At 50.3% G+C, this 22,451-nt stretch overlaps 1 protein-coding gene and 1 long non-coding RNA gene across 18 annotated transcripts in view; one reads left to right on the top strand and one right to left on the bottom strand.

The window, feature by feature from the left end:
• The first annotated feature begins 652 nt into the window (after positions 1-652).
• On the top strand, positions 653-21,792 carry LOC141276332 (uncharacterized). Its single transcript, XR_012325693.1, has 3 exons — positions 653-2,278; positions 2,890-3,083; positions 20,899-21,792. It is a non-coding gene; the product is annotated as an uncharacterized lncRNA (long non-coding RNA).
• Positions 5,693-22,451, bottom strand: part of SCMH1 (Scm polycomb group protein homolog 1) — a 189,845-nt gene continuing 173,086 nt past the window's right edge. For 14 of the 17 annotated variants that reach the window (XM_033836948.2, XM_073791315.1, XM_033837007.2 and 11 more), the window contains 3 exons: positions 16,050-16,244; positions 7,859-7,989; positions 5,693-6,815 (listed from right to left, as the gene is read on the bottom strand). In XM_033836948.2, coding sequence (XP_033692839.1) covers positions 6,690-6,815; positions 7,859-7,989; positions 16,050-16,244 — 452 coding nt within the window. In that variant the 3' untranslated portion in view covers positions 5,693-6,689. Of the gene's footprint in view, positions 6,816-7,858; positions 8,009-16,049; positions 16,245-22,451 lie in introns of all 17 variants that reach the window. The other 3 variants (XM_033836984.2, XM_073791339.1, XM_033836969.2) reach the window with 2 other exon arrangements.

Genomic DNA, 22,451 nt, shown 5'->3' with positions numbered 1-22,451 from the left:
GCGTTTCCTGCCCAGCCTCCAGGCACCAGAGAAACCTTTTCAAGGGGCCTTTGGAGAAGCAGCCTTAACCCAGGGCTTTGAGGACTGGTTGCGGCCCCCCTGTGCTTCTCCTTGCGTGCTCTGAAGCCGGGGTGAGCCCAGCAGAGGTTCTGAAGGGGTCAGGCTGGGTCAGCGGGTTTTAGAGCGAGGTTCTTCTGCTTTGGGTACACTGATGAAAGCTACGGCCCCTCCCCAGAACAATGGCCTTTGCATATATACGTACAGTTCGACGAGGCTCATCTAGACCAGATCCTCTGGTTTGGGTCCAGAGAGCAGAAGTGAGGAGGGGCGGAATGAGGGTCAGAGCTGGACCCTCGTGTATGTCGCCCACCACCTCCCGCTAGGCCAGGGGTCCTCACTCCTGAGCTGAGCACACATGTGTACACACCAGTCCCTCCACTCGCCCCCATACACTCAGCCTCCGGTGTGCGTGGCAGGTACCGCTGGCCTGCGTCTTTTCAGATTGGATACTTGAGGCAGTCAGGGCCTGGGGTCCACCACTGCTGTAGTGGGGACATTCAGGGCAAACGGGAATAGGAGGAATAGGGAGGCCTGTGATCCTCATGTCCTGACGGTTCCTGGGGGAGAGTGGGAGGTGCCAGCCCTCCGCTCCCACAGACCCCTGCCCCCTGCCCAGCAGCTCCCCAGGGTGCTTGGGGGCTTGGCTCAGGGAGGGGGAACCAGGGCTGTAGGAAGTGGGTGGGGCCTGTGCAGCCACCTCTGTGATCTCAGGAGAGTCAACAATGCTTCTAGGCTTGGCAAGTGAGCCAGGAGAAGTCCTCCCTACTCCCCACCCCAGTGTAAACGGACATCTCATGCAGCTTCGGACATCTCATGCAGCTTCGTGTGGGGCTTCTTCGGGGCAGCTCCTAGGATCCAGGGACTAAAGACATACTTCCTCCTTCTGTCAGGTCTCTCCGGGCCCTCCTGCCCACGCAGGTCCCCACCTCAGTCACCAATCCCAGGCTCCCCTGAGCACGGACAGGGCCCAGCTGCTCCCAGAATGGATCAGAACGCAGCCGGTTCCACGGCTCCCCTGACACCAGGCTCTTCTCTTTGCCAGAGATGGAGGTTGCTGTCCAGAAGAGCCCTGAGAAATAGGTCAGGCGCGGCCATGTCTTTTGAAGGACAGGGTTGTCACCTGCTGTTTGACCGGGGACCAGGACTCGGGTAATGCACAGCCTTTGTTAATGCAGAAATCTGTTCTTGGGTGGGTGGGGGCTTTGAAAGTGCTTTTCATGATGCAAATGTAGGTAGCACTTTCCCACACTGCTTCTGGAAGTCTCGATGGGGTGAGGGGACGGGGTGGTGGTGTCCAGAAGCGGATACTGCAGACTGGGGAAGCTGCTTGACAGCATGGAGAGAAGGCTGCCTCTTTCTCTGAGCAGCCGTTCTGAAGATGCCGATGAATTTGTTTCCCTGAGAGACTGAGGCAGAAGCTTGGGTGGGGAACTTGAGAAAGGACACTGTGGCGTGGAGGAAAGGAGGAGGCCCGAGGCCCCAGGTGGTGGCACTGAGGCTCGGGGGAGGGACCCAGCAGCCAGGGCTGACCCGCCTCTGCATCCACGGCCGAGAGTTACGGAATAACGGCTCTAAGCTCTCCAGGCTTCCCCCTTTCTTTCAGGCCTCTCTGGACTCTGCCATCACGAGCTGCTCTCACAGTAACAAGTGGGGGCTGTGGCTGTCTTGGACGGTTAACTCGAGTCATGATGAGTTATGCAGAGACAGACAGCTGGCCGGGAGAGGCACCCTGACAGATGAGCACACACGTGGCTGTACCAGAGAACATAACGAACACGTGAACATAACATACTTCTCTAGGGGCCTCGCTATCAGGCAGCTGTTTGTCATGAAATTTCCCAAACTGATTTGAGTGCCAAATCTTTCCCCATTCTTGCTGGAAATCTCTTTAAACGATTGTATTACATATTTCCCTGGGCTCTGTTAACAGCCTTACGTGAGCTGAACATCAGTTCCACTTCTTTATTGGCGGGGGTAAAAATTGTCTTTCATTGTAAGCATTTACAAAATGATATTTCACATACTGAAACGCACCGCAGTGTAAACTGGGTTATTTACAGCATCTCAGGCTAACAGCTGGGTGATGGCGGACACGAGTTCAGCGTTGTGGAACAGCAGCCCCTTTTAGTCCTCTCACTGGATGTCTGTGACCTTACTGACAACCCCTACTTGGCACTGGAGGAAGAAAACCTCTTGAATTTAAAGTTAAGAATGAAAGGTGGGTGAGAACTGCTGCACAGCACAGGGAGATCAGCTCGGTGGTGGTTTGTGACCACCTAGAGGGGTGGGATAGGGAGGGGGGGAGGGAGGGAGACGCAAGAGGGAGCAGATATGGGGATATATGTATACGTATAGCTGATTCACTTTGTTATACAGTAGACACTAACACACCATTGTAAAGCAATTATACTCCAATAAGGATGTAAACAAATATATAAAGTAAAAGAATGAGAAAAAAAAAAGAATGCAAGGCGGGCCCGAAGATGAGGGGCAGAGGGAGGCTGGGATAGGACTCTTCTCACGTTACCTGGAGTGTCCACTTGGTGGCGCCTGTGGCTGCGATCCTCCACACCGTAGCAAGCATGGGTGTCTGCGCGAACCAACCAGGGACCCCAGCTGAGGGGCAGGGGACGGGGCAGGGGCGAGGGCTGAGCTCAGCCGTTAAGTGGGAGAGGACAGGCTGTCAGGAGAACAGACTGGAACTCAGGGGAAGAGTGGTGTGGACGCAGCCTTTGCCATCCGGGCCCCGGGACGCTCCAGCCTCAGTCTTTTGACTCCTCCCCTTGCCTACCAGCGGCTGCCTGTTGATTCCTGCCCATCCTTTGACAGGACCAGCCCAGCTGCCCACAGATATCTCGGGCCTGGTGTCTGTACCCTGGGACCTGCTGGCCGCTGGCCCCTGGCAGCATCCTCGGTGGCTTTGGTGTTGGAGGACAAGCACACACACACACAGTTCTCACGCTTGGCCTGGACGTTTCCAGCTGGGGAGTTTCCCTGATGGGATGGGGTGATGGGGCATTAAGGTAAGGAGGCTGCAAAAAAGCTGAGGGAAGACAGGGGCAGGAGGGAGCGTCTGGAGTCTCCTAGGCAAGACAGTTTTCCGCGCTTTCAACTTTATTTGTAAGACAAGGGGCAAGTCACCTGTGGCTCTTCTGAGGAGGGGTCGTGGCATCGGGCACGAGGGCAGAAACTGTGTCCACTTGGCCCACCGGTGACACAGCCCAGAGAAGGGTCTCTGGGTTGTTCCACAAAGATGCTGAAGAGGGTGCTGTGGACACTTCCGCTTAGGACTAACAGCCTGGGCAACAGAGACAGAGCGGAGCCCGGGGACACGGGCCACACAGCCGGCAGGTGGGGAGGGACCACAGGTGGGGACGGGGCAGAGAGGTTCCCCAAGGATTCAGCCCTGAGCGGAGCCTGCGCTCTTCTCTCCTGAAGTGCCTGGGTTTTTCCTTCCTGATGTTCCTCAGCACTGGAGTCAATGTCTCTCCTTGTCATGGCGATGAGGGTGGGCCCAGGAAGCTGCTGCCGGAGGCCTCTGTCCCCCAGTCCCACTTCCCCACACGCCTTCCCGCTTTGTGGGTGGCTGCCCTGTCGGGATCAGTGGTGTGGTCTCACCCACCGGACACCATTTCAGCTTCTTTGGATGACTCGGGTCACTATTAGAAGGCTTGGCTTTGTGAAACAGTTTCAGAAGTCGAGGTTTTGGGTTTTTTTTTTGCTTGTTCTCTTAAATGACGTTCAGTTCTGACCCCAGAGGTTAGGGCAGCATGAGTGAAACGGTAACAAATCCTTTCCCCTTCTGCAGAATTTGACATCTGGTTACCCTTCTAGTTCTGTTCCCTTGGAAACCAGATAAAAATGGAATGTCAACCATTTCAAGGCAACAGTGCTTATGATAAAAATGACCCCTAACTGTAAATCACCTGGTCTAGGAGTGCTGTGCATGGACTGTAAATAGGCCTTCCTGCAGGGCTTCCCGAGCACAGGGACCCAGTAGGCACGTCCCTGACGGGGACCTGGAAGCTGTGCCTATGGCACTAGGGAGTTACTGGCTGCCCTGTGGCACGATGCTTCTAAACCAGGGTGAACCCCACTTCTCCCTAACATGTCTTATCCCCTTGCACCTGAGCTGTCACCTGGGCAACAAGGAATGGTCGTGGATGACTGTGGGCTCTGCAAGGACTGCTCCACCGGAAAGGCCTGCTTCATGCTGGCAGGGTGTCTGGTCTGTCTGCAGCGTGAGCGCCACCCCCAGTGTAGCCTGTGGGAGTCGAGTCTGCATGGTTAGCAGGACCCAAGACAAAGGCTGCCTGGTGGGTGTGGCAGGCAGTATGCTGTCTCGCACCCCTCATTAGCTGTGGAGTTTGGGGCAAGTATTATAACTTCACCTCTCTAAGCTTTAGTTTCCTCATCTTTAAAATGGGGGAACATGGTGGTTATCTCTGAGAGCTGTAAGTGAGGTTTAAGCGAGCTAACGTCCACAAACGACTTAGCACCAAGAAGCCCTTGAGTGTTCCCTGGAAAGGTGAGCGTGCCTGCTGACGAGGGACAGGGTGGGTGGGAGCCCTTTTGCTCCACAAGCCCGGCCGGGCAGCACACCTGGCCTGCCTGCATACGCTGGTGTCACCTTCACATCCAGAAGTTTGTCGCCAGGGTCCAATAAGGCCCCCTTTGGGAGTACCCTGAATAAACAGCACAGCTCACGGGACACAGGTCCAGGAGTCTGTGGAAAATGGGCTGCTTCTAGTTCGGCAGCCCCGACCCTGACTGCTTCACGGGGCCCATGATTAGAACCTCACAGTGGCCGAGTGGAAAACACCACGTTGGAACTAGTCGCTGGTGAGGGCTGGTAGGATCCTCAGCGGTCTCCTCGTCGAACCCCCTCATAGCCAGACGGGCCCACAGGAGGGAACTGACCCACCTGAAGCATCACATACAGTAGCTGCGCTGGCTGGAACCTCGGCCCTAGCCTTGGAGTCCGATTCCTGGGCTTTAAATGCCTACTTTGGCAGTTCCTGGCTATTCGATCAGAGCTTAAGTTTCCTCATCTATAAAGTGGGTCTGTTGTGAAGATTATATGAGATCATTCTAATTCAGATGGCGCAGCTGCTGGGGCACACAGCGATGTGTTAGTCATCATCAGGTTACACTGCGCTGTGCTGCTGCCCCACACCTTCTCCTCCTGGGGCCCTTTATAAACAGGCAAGTGAGGTTCTGGACTGGAGCACTGGCCCCTGGATGGCGCAGGAGGTGCCCTGCAGGCTGGCCTGCATCTCTCCTCACCCCTGCCACTGAGGCTCCTTGGAGCTGTTGACCCGAATACTGCCCTTCCTGCTCGGCCTTCCTGTGGCTGCTTCCTCCACACTGCTGTCTGGCTGCACCAGAGCACAAAGCCCTTTGAGGGCAGAGAATGGACCTCATACCGTCTCCCCAGGGGCTACGCCATGCTGGGGCCCCAGTGGGCACGTGGCAGACAGCCTGTTCTCTAGGGATTGCTGGAGTCACGAGAACTCAGGGAGCATCTTGTCCAAGTTTCCTCATAGATAAAAACGAGGAGCAAAGACCAAGACAAGGGGAGTGGCCTGCCCTTCGGAGGCACGCTGATTATGTTGACTGATTACAAAGACACTGGCATCTGTATTTTTTATTTATAAACAAATTGACATAAAATAAGTCCAGATGGCAGCAGGGGCAGCTGTGCTGCTGACTTGCTTACAAAGGAAGCATGTGGACAGTGGAGTGGGTACAACCAGACTCCAGCCTAGAGACCCCTTTCTCCCATCCATCTCAGGGCCTTCTTGGCTTAAAATCATTGGGCCCAACCTTCTTCAGCAGAAATTCTGGCCGGGGCAAGGGAGCTGCGGTGGGGACAGTGCAGGGCAGGGACTCCCATTCCCACAGATGAGGCCGAGGCTGCAGAGGGCCCAGCGGAGGAAGAGAGGCAAGGGGACAGGGACCCTAGGTAATGTCCTCTGAAAAGGGGCCACACCGCTCTGGAGAGGGCCTGTCTGGGGCCGGGGCAGGGCAGTCTCCCTCCTCCTGAAACCCAGTGTCTGGAGCGAGAGGGGTATGAACTGGAGGGCTTGCCCAAGTGCCAGAAACAATAAATTAATAAGAAAAGATCTTTTCTTAAAAAAGGTAGAGGTCTGCACCATGAGTTTGGAGTCCGCGGATCTCGTGAGAAGAAGGCAGGAGCCATGGGGTAATGGGGAGCCACACCAGGCCCAGCGGGTGGTGAGGGGACCGGGCACGAGTGTCACTTCAGGGCCCCGTCTTCCGAGGCCTCAGGGGTCAGCCCCTTCCTCCATCACTTGGAAGGCGTTCAGTCTAAATTCCTGGGGAGAGGCCGGCCAGGCCTGAGCAATAAATACAGGAGAACTCAGAGCCGAGGCAGGGCTGAGGGGAAGAGCAGTGGCAACCCTGGGCCCCATGCCCGTCTCGGCCCTTCATGGAAGGACATACCATGGCAGGAGGGGCAGTGCTGGCAGCTCCACACAGCCTCCTGGAGTCCTGAGGCAGCCTCGGACCCCACTGAGGTACCCAGGAGGGGGCCGATGGCCCTCCTTCCTGGGAGAAGGATGGCCCCTCTGCTCGATCCCTCGGTTGTCTAGGCTGCGTCTCCCTGTTCAGAACTTGCCCTGCTTCAGCCGGTCAATGTGGTAGGAGAGCTTGAGTGCAGGCCCCAGCTTCAGACCCATGTACTTCATCATCATGTCACTGCGCAGCAGAAGCAGGGCCTTGCCATCGATCTCCTGCGGGGATAGAGGGAGGCGTCATCAGACCTGGGTGGTCTGACCACCCCAGGTCCTGATTAAAGGCCACCCGGGGAGATGCCAGCCACGAGGCAGTGTAGCTGCGATGCTACAGCCTACCTGTTCTCCCCAGCTTCTGTCTCCAGCCACCCCTCCCCAGCGTCTACTACTGACCACCCCCACCCCCCGCCAGGTTAAGCTCTTCACACACGTTTATAGGAATCTCCTTTCTCTGCTGCCCGAGAGGCAGTCTCCCCGGATCCCAAACCTCTGAGGTCAGCTCAATTCTGTCTCCTCCCAGGCGGCCTCCCCAGTCAGTGTACTTGTCACTCATCACGGACTATTTCTGTATCGCCCCTCAAGGGCTATCGGGTGAGTCACCTTCCTTCCTGAGCAGCAGGGACCCCTCCGTGTGAGCCAGGCACAGAGCAGGCACTCGCTGAGCAGCTGTGAGACCTTCAGGCCTGACCTAAGAGCACCCTCCAAACCCACCTGGCCTGAAGGAGTGACCAGTGAGAGTGCCCCAAGCACAGGACAGCACCAGGCGGCAGGGGCTACAGGGAAGTGGGCTTGAGCCCCAGATGAGGAGTATGGTCACTGCAGGGGGGTCAGCAGCAGCCCCTGGCCACAGGGCCAAATGGCCACTTGAAGAGATGGAGGAGGCTCAGAGTGGAGAAAGTAGAGAATGGGGTTCTGATGAGGTAGGAGAGTTGGGGGCCACCTGGCAAGAGACTCTTTAACTTGGCCTTAGGCCACAGCAGGTAGCTAGGAGAGCAAGTGCTCCTAGGAGAGGACAGTCCTGTCCCTGGGACCCAGTAGGAGTGTGGCTGAATCAGATCCTACACTAAAGGAGTGAGCTGAATTCAGTGCCCAGGGAGGGCTGTTTGGGACCCAAGATTCTGTCTCTAAGTTTGTATGGTGTCACCTGTGCTCAGTTTCAAGGAACCTAGAACAAGTATATAGCTCGTGCCCCTTTAAGAGTCTATAAGTTGTAGAAGCAGGACTCCCAGCGGACACAGGAGAGGTCAGGCAGGGGCACCTACGTGTTTGCGAAAGAGGTCAGCGTGGGGTCCAAGCTGAGGATCAGCTTCCCGGACAAACTGCATCACGTCCTCGACTGTCCACGAGGAGGGGTCCCGGCCACTCTGTCGAGAGGCATCCCGGCGATCCGACCCTGCAGGACAGGAGGACACCTGCATAACGGGCGGGGACTGGTCTGTAACTCCCCAGCACGCTCCTTGGCCTGTCCCAATGGCCCTGTGTGACCACTGAGGCTCAGCAGTGCCAGAGCAGGGGAACCAGAGGCAACCGGGGGAGGGAAGGGTTTTCAACAAAGGGACCAAAGGCCTGAGACCCTCTTCACTCAAACCTTAAGGGTAGGTCTGATTCTGGAAATGGTTTTTAAACTGAGGTTGTGATTCTGCCTGGACCTGAATCAGGGGTAGCAGTGAAGTAAGGGGATGACCTGGATTGGGGGCGGGCGTGGAGGAGCTGGCAGGTGAGGCTGCTTTTGCTTTGGCTCTGGGGACCATTTCTAGAGAGACCTCGGGAGCTGGGTTAGATTATAGCCAAGTCCTTGGGGCCCAGGAAGGGAAAAAAAGTGATGGATGGTAATACCCAGTGCCTCCTCCAAGGCTGTAGCAAAGTCAGCCAAACACTTGGAGGCAGAACAGTTTTGCCTTGGCTGCCAGGAATCTCAATGTTAATTTACTGGTCTGCTTAGAGCTTTTATCTCAATCTTGGCTCAAAAACAGCCCCTCCCATTTCCCCTGTGGGATCTGAGCTCTCTGTATGATCATCACCGGCACAGATCTCTGGCATGCTTCATCCCCTCTGCCTGGAATGTGCCCCCTTCTCTCCCTTCAATTTCTCCTTTTTTTTTTCTGGCAAACTCTGACTTAGCTAAGCAAGGGTCGCCTTCAAGGATCAGCTCCTTTATGAAACTTTTCCTGTCTAATCCTGAAATAATTGGTCTCACAAAGCATTTCATGGATCTCTTGGTTACAGCTCAATCTCTAGACACTTTCCCCCATCACATCACTCTAATAATCTTTTCTCCCTAAGGCAGTCAAAACAACCTTTAAAAAGTAATTGGATTGGGCTTCCCTGGTGGCGCAGTGGTTGAGAGTCTGCCTGCCGATGCAGGGGACACGGGTTCGTGCCCCGGTCCGGGAGGATCCCACATGCCGCGGAGCGACTGGGCCCATGAGCCATGGCCGCTGAGCCTGCGCGTCTGGAGCCTGTGCTCCGCAACGGGAGAGGCCACAACAGTAAGAGGCCCGTGTACCGCAAAAAAAAAAAAAAAAAAGTAATTGGATCATGTCAATAAATGCAATGGCCTCGAAATGCGTACCTGAAATAAAGTCGAACCCCTTACCATGGTCTAGAAGGTATCCCATCATCTGGCCCTTTCTATCTCCTCTCCCCCTTCCCCCCATCCTTTACTCACCAAGCTCCAGACACTCTGGCTTTCTTTCTGCCTCCTGAATAAACCATGCTTTTATTCTTTGACCCAGACACACAATTTCCTCTGTCTAAAATTGTCTTTTCCCCACATCTTTGCACACCTGATTCCTTCTCAACATTTGGGTTTCATCTCAAATATTGATTCCTCTGAGAGGCCTTCCCTGATATCCTAATAAAAGTACTCAGTCCCCACATAATCACTCTCAATCCAGTTACTCTAGTTTCCTCCACCCCCAGCACATATCACAACCTACAGTAATTCCATGCATTTATGTTTATCTGTCTTCTCCTATTCCCTGCTATGTCCTTGTGATACTCTGATTAATAAGAAGAAACGTATGTATTTGTCTTCATCCCCTTTTCTGGCACAGAACTCCTAAAACTCTAGGAATTTCCTAAGTGGTCCGAGAAATAAAGGTGTCTTTTGCTAATCATAGCAAGTCCCTTTTATCCACACCTGGGTATGTTAATGAGGTGACTTTTAGAAAGCCCCTAAGGATGGGGGCCGGTTGCCAGAGGGACCAACCAGGTGACTAGAGGGTGGGAACTTTCCCCCCAACCTCTGGGGAAGGGAGAGGGGCTAGAGATTGAGTTCAATCACCAACGGCCAACAAAATAAGCAACCTTGCCTATATAATGAAGTCGCCATAAAAGCCCATAAAAGCCCAAAGGACAGGGCTTCAGAGAGCTTCTGGGTTGGTGAACGTGTGGAGGTCCTGGGCAAGCAGTGTACCCAGGAAGGGCACGGAAGCTCCACACCCCTTCCCCACACCTTCCTCTGCGCATCTCTTCCATTGGGCTGTTCCTGGATTGCATCCTTTTAATAAAAAACTGGTAATCTAGCAAGTAAACAGTTTTCCTGAGCTCTGTGAGATGCTCTAGCAGGTTAATCAAACCCATGGAAGGGATCACAGGAACCTCGAATTTAGAGCCAGTCAGTCAGAAGCACAGGTAACAATGTAGACTTTGAACTGGCAGCTGAAGTCTGTGTGGGGGGGGGTCAGTCTTGTGGGACGGAGCCCTTATCCTGTGGGATCTGACGCTTCCTCCAGGAAGCTTGTGTCAGAACTGAGTAAAACTGCAGGAGGCCCAGCTGGCATCGCAGAATTGCTTGGTGTGTGGAAACCCAAACGTCTGCGGGGGACGTGAAGCAGTGCTGAACAGAGTGCTGAACAGAGTGCTGAGCAGAGTACTAAACGTAGGGAGACAGGCAGGAGGAGAGTGTTTCCCTTTCACAGCACATGAAAGAGTGCCTGCCCTGCCACAGCAGACGTTCAAGCACGTTTGCTAAATGAATGAATGATCCTACGTCATAGTTCCATGTGTATTTTTCTGTCTCCCCGCCAGCCTAGGTCTGTCTTGAGGCAGGGACCCTGCCTTGCTCGTGTCAGTATCCTCACCACCCAGGAGATGCCCAGTCAGCAGCCAACTGTCAGAGGTGAAACACCAGTGAAAGTAGAAAGGCCCTACTCTTCAACCATGTCTTGCAAAGGCTAAAGATCTTCTCTCATATCCCTTCATTCCGGGTCCCAGGTCTGAAAGTCGAAGCACACTTGGCTTGGCGCCCCTCCTGCTCCCTGGGGAAGAGACTGGAACATATTACCTCTCAAGCTTGTAGCTGGGCACTGACCAGACCGGAGAGGAGTGTGCTGGAGCAAGCAGGGTGATTAGCGCCATAGAAATTCCAAAGGCTTTTTAGAGGGGTGGTAGACAGGGAGCTGGAGAGGGCTGTGTGAGCCAGCCACTTCTCCCTGCCCTGAAAGTCCACTGCGATGCTGAGACAGAAACCAACTGCACAGATGATGGAGAGCAGGGAGCAGATACTACACATGAATATGTCCATCTTAGCTTCTTGGACCATCTTAGCTAATTCCTCTACCCAGGGGAGCTAGGAATCACACACACACACACACACACACACACACGCACACACACACACACACACACACACTTATATAATGATATTATAAATACACACACATATTTACTCATATATAATACTATTATATATATTTACATGTTTGTCTGTTAGCCTACTCCATTAGAACATACACTCCATGAGGGCAGAGGCAGGAAGTTGCTAATTTATACAGTGGTCAGGAGAGCATCTCTGAGATGACATTTGAGCAGAGACCTTGAGCAGAAGACTGATTGCCATGTTTAAGGGTTAGCATGGAGGCCAGTGTGCTGGAGCAGAGTGAGTGAAGAGAACATGGCAGGAAATAACATCTGAGAGTATGTATGTATGTGGTGGGGCGGGACGAGTGGCAGGGCACATCACAGAGGACCTTGTAAGCCACTGACAAACCACTGGCTTTTCTGAAGGCTGGTTTTGAGCAGAGGAGTAACACGAACCAACTTATACTCTGAGCCTGTGTTGATAACAGTCGTTAGGGGGGCAAGGACAGAAGCAAGGGAGACCAGTTGAAAAGGAGGCTGATATAATAGTCCAGGCAAGAGACGACTGGGATGCACCGAATGTGGCGGAGAGTGGCCTGATACATCCACAACTCCCAGCATCGTCAGCTCATTTGACCCTTAAAACAGTTTTTTTTTTTTTTTTTTGCGGTACGCGGGCCTCTCACTGCTGTGGCCTCTCCCGTTGTGGAGCACAGGCTCTGGACACGCAGGCTCAGCGGCCATGGCTCACGGGCCTAGCCGCTCCGCTGCATGTGGGATCTTCCCGGACTGGGGCACAAACCCGTGTCCCCTGCATCGGCAGGTGGACTCTCAACCACTGTGCCACGAGGGAAGCCCTAAAACAGCTTTTGAAGGAAGTATCATCATCTTTAGTTTAGCGATGAGGCAACTGAGGCCCAGAGAAGTGAAGTGACTTGCCCAGGACCACACAGCTAGGAAGGAGAGAAGTTAGTGCCCTGTCTCTGTCTTTTCCTATGCCCGTTCCTGCAGACAGACTATACCAGGGGTCTCTCTCTCCACCCAATGGGTACAGCTGGTGGTCACTCTTCATGCAAGGCAGAGTGTCTCAGTCTGAGGATGACTAAGGAAGGTGGGGCGCATCCACAAGAGGCCAGACTGACAAACTGAGGCCCGACCATATGGATCAATGAAATAAGGGAGGGCACAGACTTGTCATCTAAATTCTTCGAGAGAAACAATTCTAGGGCCAACCAAAGAGAATCCTCTCATAGCTTTATGAGGATCTTCAGGGTCAAGAGAGATTCAGACTGTGACTTGGCCAACAGACTCCCAGTGTATCCCAAGGGAAGAGCGGAGATGCCTGGGAGACAACAGTGGCATCTGAGGCCAGTGCCGTGCGAGGCAGCCTATCAGTGTGATGTCACGTACGTGTGGAATCTAAAATATGGCACAGATGAGCCCGTCTACAAAACAGAAACAGACTCACACACATAGAGATCACACTTGTGGTTGCGAGGGGAGGGGGCGGGGGAGGGAAGGACTGGGAGTTTGGGACTAGCAGACGCCAACTATTATATATGTCAGTAGGGTTGGATAAACAACAAGGTCCTACTGTAGAGCACAGGGAACTCTATTCAATATCCTGGGATAAACCATAACGGGAAAGAGTATATTAAAAAAGAATACCCATATGTGTGTAACTGAGTCACTCTGCTGTGCAGCAGAGACCGGCACTACATTGTAAATCAACTGCACTTCAATAAAAAAAATAATAAAGTTAAAAAAAAGGGAAGCACTCCTAACAGAAACAGGGCTTTGGGGAAGAGAACACTAATAGTAACCCCCTCATACCTCGGGAATGATTTAGTTTCCAAAATGACCCCATATCCCTGCTTCCATTTGATCCATTTAACACGCCTGAGAAAAGAGCAGGTCAGTATCACCACCTCCACTTTGTGTATGGGGAGCACGAAGACCTGAGAGCTGAGGTGACTTAAGTCTCAAGGCAGGGCACCAACCCTCCGTCCTGCCTCTACTTCAGAGCTCCTTACGCTGCTCCATGTGGGGCCTTGCTGGGGTTAGGGTCGGGAGGGGCATCCCAGGCTTCTTTCCCTGTCTCGGCCTTCCTGAGAACCCCCTCTGCCACTGCAGGCCTTGCTTACTGGAGTCGTCTTATTCTTTCACACCTCATCCATCCCTGGACTGGGGGAGGCCACAGTGGGTGTGGAAATGGCATTCTCCTGTCTCCCCACTGCTGCTTTTAGACCATCTTCCGACGGAAGCTCGTGTTCTTCACAAGCCAGACATGTACCGACCGTCTGCCCTTCCGGATCACTTTCATCTGTAGATCTCTGGGTTTCTGCTCTTTGTTAAATGAAGACTTTTGGGTACTTAACTCACTACCTTCTGTTCCACCCCAATTCCTGCCATAATCCTCAGAGGCAATCCATTCAACTGCTGCCTTGCTTCCAGAGACTTTCATCTCTACTATACTTCAAATGCTTACTGCCAAGGTTACTGTCTGGTTCTTGCATCTCTTGGAACAAATCCACTTAGGAATTTTAAACATCCCCCTCTCTGACCCCAACATCCCACCTTTTCAGCTCTCTTGGGACCTATGTCCCCATAACCATTATGTCACAAAGACCCTTTTAGCACATCAAACTTATAGTCTCCCCATCCTTCAGCCTTCTCTCAGCCTTGCTTCTTCCCCACCCTGCCCAGATCCAGTGTTGATGATCTAAACTAAACTCCTCTTCTCCACTGAGTACCTGCTCCCCCGCTCCCCGCCCCCTCCTGCTCTGCTAGCTCAACATAAAAACTTACCTCTCAAACTGTCTTTTTTCACCCCACATCTAGGTTTCTAAGAACCACACCAGAAAACCATAGCTCTTGTAAACTGGCAAACTAGCCTCCAAGCTCCAAGCATCGCTGGACCTTCATGTTTCCTGCAAACCATCCCCTCCTCCTTGACCCATTTCCTCCTGTCTTCTTTATGGCTGGTCCAATCTCCTGGCACTCTGGAGCCCTTCCCTACTCAGCCCTCTCTCCATTCCCTCATGGCCACAGCCAATTTTCCCTCCAGTCTCAGGGAGCAAGGTGTGCCTCCTTCTGTCTTAAGACTGGTCCCTAATCCTTTCTACCACCCACAAGGCCTTACTTTCTCCTCTTTCCTATATTCTGAATTTCTTCTTCTTGGAAGGCTCAAGTTGTCTGCTGATACACATGCCCAGCGTGCACCCACTCTAGAAGACCTTCTTTTGAAGGTCACCTCCTTTTTTCTCATCAAACTCTCCTTGCTATCCCCACCCACGGCAATCTGCCCTCGCCACCCTCCAGCACCACTGAAGCTGCTCTTACTAAGATCACCAGTTACTCACTAATCACCATATCCAGAAGATATTTCTCAGTCCTATTTTACCGAACCTTTTTGGGTTGTACTCGTCTTCAAACACTCTCTGTACTCCCGGCCACCACAGTATCAAATTCTTATGTTTCTCCTCACATGTGACTACTCCTTTGTCCCCTTGGTGGGATCCTCTTCCTGCTCCCTCCTCCTGAACTTTGTTGGTCCCCAGAACTCCTTCTTTGGTCAACTGTTCTTTTCATTCTAGACATACTCCTGGGAGTTGGGGGTCATTCACCCTACAACTTCAACTTCCATCTATTTGCTGATGACTCCAAAATATTTAACTTCAGCTCAGTCTTCTTCCCTGAGGATCAGACCTGCACAGCCACTGCCTGCTGGGTATCACCTAGATGACCCACGGGCTCCCTCCCCTTCTTTCTCTTCTATGGTTGGTTCCCTCTCTCAGTGTAATGGCACCGCCATCTATCCAGTCACCCCTTCTAGAAACCTGGGAGACATTCCCACTCCTTCCTTACAACCCTTGAATCTGACTCAATTTACCTCATGAAGAGTTTTCAAATCTATTCTCTCTTCTACAAACCTTCTACCACTGCCCTAATCTAGGCCTTTTATCATTTCTGGTCTGGCCAGAAACCTAAGTAACCTCCTAAGCGGTCTCTCTACTCTTGTCCTGCCTCAGCTCCATCCACAACACAGTAGTCAATGATCTACTGGAAACACAAACCTGTTTAGGTCTTGCCTCTAAGTAAAAGTCTCCAGAGCTTCGCATTACCTACAAGATTAACTCCAAACTCTTTAACGTGGCATTTAAGGTCCTCTATGATACAACCCCTGATGCTTGCAGGCTTTTCCCTTTGAAGTCCCAGAATTACATTTTGTTTTTCAGCAATACCAAACTGCGTGTAGTTGCTGGTACAATCTGTGTTAGTTCTTATCCCTTTGCCCTTGTCCATACTGTACTCTCTTCCCTGGAAAGCTCTCCCCCGCCTACCACTCCTAATACATTAATATAGTCAACATTTAAAATGTCAGACACTTTCTCAAGGAAGCTTCCCCTGGATACCAAGCTTGGGTTAGGTGTTCCTTCTTGCAGCTTTCATGCAACTCAAAGTGTATCTCTTTAGCCACACTCAAGATGTTGTTTTCAAGTTACCTATTTAAGTGTTTGTCTCTCCCACAAGACTTTGAGCTCTTTAAGGACAAGAAGTGATTGATTTTTGCGTCCCCATGACAAACACAGACGGTGTTCAAATAAATGGCTCATGAATGAATGAAGGACTCCTTCCCTGTCCCTTTGGCTCTAGGTCGCTGGCTCTTAGTTTCTGTTATTCTCAAGCTAATCCCAGAGCTTCAATTGCTCCCCAGGGGCCTAGTCAGGCACAATGGTAGCCCAGATGGCAGTCCAACCTCCAGGCAGCAGGCAACAGAGTTAAGTCCTTTCTGGCCTCCCAGGGTTCAGGAAGGGAAGAAGGAAAGGATGAGAGAGGGCAGGAGAGCCAGAACTCTGAAAAGCTTACCCCTGGAGCAGAACCTGCGCACAGCCGAGGCAGTGCTCAGTGGGAGGCCACAGGATGGAAGCAAAGGCCGGTACCCAGGGTTTCGAAGATTTTGGGAGGTGCTGACAAGGTTGGTGGGATTCAAGGTGGAGTCCATTGAGTCTGAGTGTGGCTCCAAGGACCGGGCCAGACTATTTCCCAGGGCAAAGGTCTCACCTGGAAAACAGTAAAACCAGAGTTACAGCAGGGACTAGCCTGAAAGGACTGCCAGGGCGCTGGCTCCCAGGAATCTGTTTGGGTGCAGTAAGAGGCAGCAAAGCAGAGAACCCCGGGCTGAGTCACAGGGTGCCTGTGTACCAGTCATGGCTCTGGCTCTCACTAGGTGGCCTTAGTCAAGCCCAATGCCACTCTCTGGACATGGATCTCCTCAGAGACTTCCTTTTAGACTAGATGGTCTCTGAGTTTTCTTCTGGTTTGGATGTCTTAGGCTTTTTCTGACAAGGAGAACCTTAAAAAAAAAAAAGAAAGCTATTCTGGGAAGAGTCTGCCCTAATACAAGATGCTAGAGCAGGGAATAGGGGTGCTGAAGAGATTCTGGAAAGAGTCTGCCCTAACACAAGATGCTAGAGCAGGGAATAGAGGTGCTGAAGAGATTCTGGGAAGAGTCTGCCCTAACACAAGATGCTAGAGCAGGGAATAGAGGTGCTGAAGAGATTCTGGAAAGAGTCTGCCCTAACACAAGATGCTAGAGCAGGGAATAGAGGTGCTGAAGAGATTCTGGAAAGAGTCTGCCCTAACACAAGATGCTAGAGCAGGGAATAGAGGTGCTGAAGAGATTCTGGGAAGAGTCTGCCCTAACACAAGATGCTAGAGCAGGGAATAGGGGTGCTGAAGAGATTCTGGAAAGAGTCTGCCCTAACACAAGATGCTAGAGCAGGGAATAGAGGTGCTGAAGAGACACACTTGCTTAGAGGAGGGCACTTCAGAAGCTGAGCCTCTTAGCCAGCAGGACACCTCAGAAATGCTTCTGGATGCCTGGCTAAAGGCCTGTCTGCAAAGGATCTGCTCCTATGCTTCCTCCCTCCTTTCATATTTGCCTTGTTTTATGGAAACATTCCAAGGAAGCTGGGGTTGTACAGTAGTGAGAGCATGGGCATGGAGCACAGAATCTGGGTTAGAATTTGACTCTGCCGCTCAGCAGACAAGGTACTTCCCTCAGGACCTCAGTCTCCTAACCTATAGCATGGGAGGCCCCTTTTTCCCAAGGGGTTTGTGAACATCAAAAGAGAATGGCTAGGAAAGCCTTCGTAAAGGGAACCTCATCCTGACATTTCTACACCCAGGCCACGGCCCAACCCCACGCAGCAGCCCCTAATCCTTGCACTATAGAACCTGAGGCAGACTCCCTCTCATGGTTGGGTTCTACCCATACCAAGTCAGATCCTCTGGCCACTGCCTTCTCTGCTTATGGGGGATGTCTTGGGTCCTGGACCATATCACACTGTCCTTTGCGGTTTTTCTTAGAGATTAGGGGTTTAGGTAATGCTTGGGATTCATACAGGGCCTCTGATGAACGCTAAATTCAAGGAAACTGTCTGGTATACAATAAGACCTCTTTGGCAAGATGGTTTAGGATTTTAGGACTACTTTCTAATTCTCGCCTAAAATTGCTTGGTAAACCATGGGATTACAGTCAAATCTAGCATGAGACAGCTATTCATCCACATCTCAGGAAATTTAACTGATGAAGCCCTTTCCTAGAAACGGTTCTGAAAGAGAGAAGTCTCTGAGGCGCTCTAGGATACCTACACCATATCCCACCCCATTTCTGCAGGTGAGGTTTCAGATTCCTATGTTCCAGGAGAGAAGATTATAGCAATGTCCCACTTTGAGACAAGGACAGGAATCCAATCCAGGAAACAGGATGCCTGGGTTCTACTTCTGGGCTCCTGCCTCTCACTAGGTATGTGATTCAAGGCAAGATATTTGTCTTTTCTGAGTACTAGTTTCCTCATCTGTAAAATGGGGGAAACTCACCCTTTGTCATGCTGAGAACATCAAATGAGAAAACAGAATGGGATGGACTTTACAAAGGTGGGGAGTTGTATTTTATTCTTCATTCAGAGTTAGAGTGTAAACCGAAGTTCTCCGCAATAGCTCAAGAAAAAAATGAACTCGAGTTTCTGTATTTATCAGCACAGTAATGACCTCACCTTTCTAGTACTCATTTTACTCAGCAAAGACCTACTTCACATGAGCTAACAGATGTGAAGAATAATCACGATGACAATGCCAGGGGTTCACCAGATGCTGATGCAAAATCAGTAAGTGTCTCTTCTCTTGGCAATGCTAAGAATGGTAAAAGAAATCTGGATTCTGGTTGAGAGGTCTGAAAAGCTGGGCTGGTGGCACCTGGACTAGGCAAGGTCATTAAATCTTATCCTAATGAGATGAAGAGGAAAAATGAAGCATCACGCCCAAGGCTCTGAGAGGTCCTAGTCAGCTTAAGGCTGATCAGATGAGGCCCTGGCTGCCTTCAGCAGGATGATGCCAGGGCAGAAGACTGCAGTGCTCTCCAGCTGTGCTCCACAGAGCCCTGCAGAATTCCCAGCTCCTCGCTAGAGCCTCGGCCTCATCCCAGCTTCTATCAAAACAGCTCTGGTTCTAGCTTTTATATACCAGAGTTTCATATAATCTTAGCTTTGCAAAAAAGGAGTTCTACTGCTAAAACAAAACAAACTTTGAAACCACTGGCCCAGGGGTCAGAAGTTGGGGCTGGAACACTTGAGTTCTATTACTGGCATGATGATTAGTCAATGATCACCACCTTTTTTCTGGGATTCAGCTTGTGCATCTATAAAATGGAGATGAAATCCCTTAACCTCACAGGATCAACTTGAGTTAAATTCACCAGTGAATGCTGGAGACATGAGAACAATCAGCATGAGAGGGAGCTCGTTCATTCATTCAACAATCATTTGTTGAGCACCCTTCGTGTGCCAGCCACTGTGCTAGGCATGGGGTATGCAGAGGTAAACACAGACAAGGACCTTGCCCTTACACAGCTATTTTCAGTGAGAAGCAGATCTTCTGAGTATCACATTGCAAGGCTGACCTTAAAAACTAGAGTTCCCAGTGGAGGATGACCAGAACGGTGGTGAGAGGCCTAGAATTCATGGCAAAGGAGAAAGAGGATGGGCATATACAGGCTGGAGAAAAGTCAGAGGAGACAAAGACACCAAGGGCAGTCATGGGTAGAGAAGAGGGCTGGAAGTAGATTTGTTTTTTGGAAGGCAGAGAGTAGAGCAGGGGTAGGAGTTATAAGAAGGTAGATTTCAGCTCAAAAAGCAAGGCATTTGGTAATCAAAAGTATCGAACAATAAAACTGATTGCCAAAGGTGACTGTGAGCAACATATCATTAGGGGTATTTAAGCAGAAGTCAGATGAACACAACTGTCTGCTGGGCTAGATACTAGATCATCTCTAGAGCCATTTCTGCTTCTGAGATTCAAGGACTCTACACTCAGAAGCATGCTTTCCCCTTCATGGGGGTAAACTGAATGATCAAAAAACAACTACAGTTGTGGATCTAAGAAACTTCTTACACCAACATAGGACTCAGAGGCTAGCACAGTTCTTACGCATGCTTAAGACAGACTTAAGTCTGTCCCATGTTAAAAAAATATCCTTCTCTGAACCACGTGTCCCACATCCTCTACTAAGTATCCTTTCATTCAACAAATACTATTAAATACTTACTATGTGACAGTTAGGGTGATGGATACTGAGAATGGTGAAAAAGATAGATTTCACCCTTCCCCTCATGGAATATTTAATTTAGTGGGGAGGATGACAAAATACAAGCTCATAAAAAACAGAAACTGTTGTAAATATTCCTAAGAAAGGAATAGGGAATTAAGGCAGAAAATAACAGAGGGACCTTTTTAGATGAGGAGACCCTGAGAGGCCTCCCTGACAACTTGACAAGTTGTGCTCTGAAGAAGAGTCCAAGTGGAGGTGTGCCAGACAGTGTGCTTGGTTTTAGGGTTCAATGGAGGCCCTAAATGAATCCCAAAGCATTAGCTAAACAGTTGATTTCTAAGAAAAACTACAAAGGATAAGAATGTGGGTCCAGGACTCAGGATACTCCCCACATGCAGAGAATTTTATGCGTCTGGGTAGATCATGGGAAAGGATCTGCTTATTACTTTAAAGTAGATGGTGATATGTTAAAACAAATGTATAATACAAACTAAAGCAGCCACTAAAATAACAAAACAAAGAATTATAGCTGACAAGCCAACAAAAGAAATAGAATAGAATCATTAAAAAACTGGATTAATCCACGGGAAGGCAGAAAAAAGGAAAAAGGGAACATAAAACAGATGGAACAAATCTCTCCACCCACAGCTCTTCCCTTTGTTCTTTGAGTTGCTGAAAGTATAGATCTGGGCTAGCTGGTACTTTCTTTTAGATAATTACACTAATGGTTCTTTTGGTATGAAAGGCAAGGTCTGGGCATTGTGTAGAAGGGGAAAGTTGAGACAAAAGCAAACAAAATTATTTTGCACCATATTAATTTGGAGTTGCCTGCTGATAGCTTGGAAGGGAGGAGGTATGGGATGGAGGGAACAGAGAAATCAGAGGGCAAAGGGAATTCCTCCAAATCTAGAATGGGTCGCAGAAAATGGCAATAGGCGGAGGCCTAAGGTGAAAGAGGCCAGTAAGATATTTGCTGTAGCATCTGATAAATACTAAAACAGAAATGTTAAATTGCTTCCTTTCCTTTGTGGTAAGTATCCTTCTTTCTACCCACGACTTCAGTACAAGTCTAGCACACCTAACAGACTTGTGTTGGTTTTTCCTTAGGGAAATGAAGGATGAGGAGCTGGATCAAACTGCTGGGGCAAAAAGCACTGCAGGAGAGACCATCAACTACAGGAACTGACAGGGGAAAAAGGGATTAAGAACCGACTCAGAAGCAGGAATTCTGAGCTAGAATTATGCACTACTACGAGGAAAATGTAACCTCATCCTGGGTTATGTGGGATGGGCGGGGCGGGGGGGTCATTTAATTTTAGTTAGATTTGGATATCAAAGGAAAGGACAATCCCCAAATCTAGGAGGCCTTGCAGAATTCAAAAACCTCCAACTGGTCCCGCGGCCTACCTCTTGCTCTACTCCAACTATTCTCCCACACAGTAAGTACCCTGAGTGAGCTTTTGAAAACACAAATCTGATTGTGTTATTTCCATAACACAGTCATGGCTTTAAATACTTCAATGGGTCCTCACTGCTCAATGACATAAAGTCTGTAACCTGGTCAATTAGACCTTTTCTGCCTGGGCCTTTGCTACCACTCCAGCCTCACTGCTCACATTCTTCTTTTCTACACTGTATTTCTGAAACAAGTCAGGTTTCCTCTTGCCCCTCACAGTCTCACACGCTCAGTCAACAAGAACATTCTTCATCATCCCCTCTTCCATCTCTTGGGGTCTGTGGCACCTTTACCTCATTATCCTACTCTTTCAGGTCCAAGTGTATATATCATTTCTTCTGGACGGTCTTCCCTGACACACCGGGTTTGAACTCTTGAACTCTGAACTTGTTCCATTAAAGCACTCATCACCATGAATTAATTTGTTTGCTTATTTGTTCATATTCTTTACCAGGCTGTAAACTCTGTGGGTGTAACGACCTTGACTCCTAGTTTACAATGGAACCCTCTATACCTAAATCAGAGCTGTCAATAAATACTGGGTTGACTGACTGACCGAATAATGGAATCACTACAGTTTCAATTAATTATAAACATTTGAGTGTTCTTAAAACTCTGACAGTTCTATGAGGAAACCTTGTGTGGGAATGAAGGCGCATCCTAAGAAATTATGAGTTCTTATCTGGCTTTTATTCTGTGATTTTTGGGGTTTCGTCAGGAGAACCACTTTATAACCAGCTTAGAAGACCTGGATGGAACTGGAAAGACAGGCACGAGGAACTCACTGTCATGGGACAAATGAACTACTTCCTGCAGCAGAGAGGAACCAGCAGGCCCAGAGGTGAATGCTCGGTGGATTTCAACTACAGCTAACATTAATAGTCACTGGGATCAGCTAAATTAATACAATCTCCTGTTTAATACCATTAGTTTTTAGAGGACCAGAAAGAGCTCCTTCTCACTGAATCTTTATAGGCCTCGTACTTGATACAGCCACGTGTGTAGTTCTTAAGAAGGGACTCTGAGCTGCCATTGCCTCCCTGAGGGATCCTTCCCTGACCTCTTCTTTCACCATACTCCCAGCTCGTCACTCCTGGCTGGGCCAGAGTACCTTTGGTTCCATGCTCTTACCACATACATGTTTACCGGTATCTCCTCTCTGAGCTGGGAACTCTTTGAGAGCAGGGATTGAGTCTGTTTTCTC

The sequence above is a fragment of the Tursiops truncatus genome, chromosome 1 (assembly GCF_011762595.2).
Source record: "Tursiops truncatus isolate mTurTru1 chromosome 1, mTurTru1.mat.Y, whole genome shotgun sequence".
NCBI lineage: Eukaryota > Metazoa > Chordata > Mammalia > Artiodactyla > Delphinidae > Tursiops > Tursiops truncatus.
The sequence above is the reverse complement of the archived record's forward strand: the minus strand, read 5'-3'. Positions and strand labels throughout refer to the sequence as shown.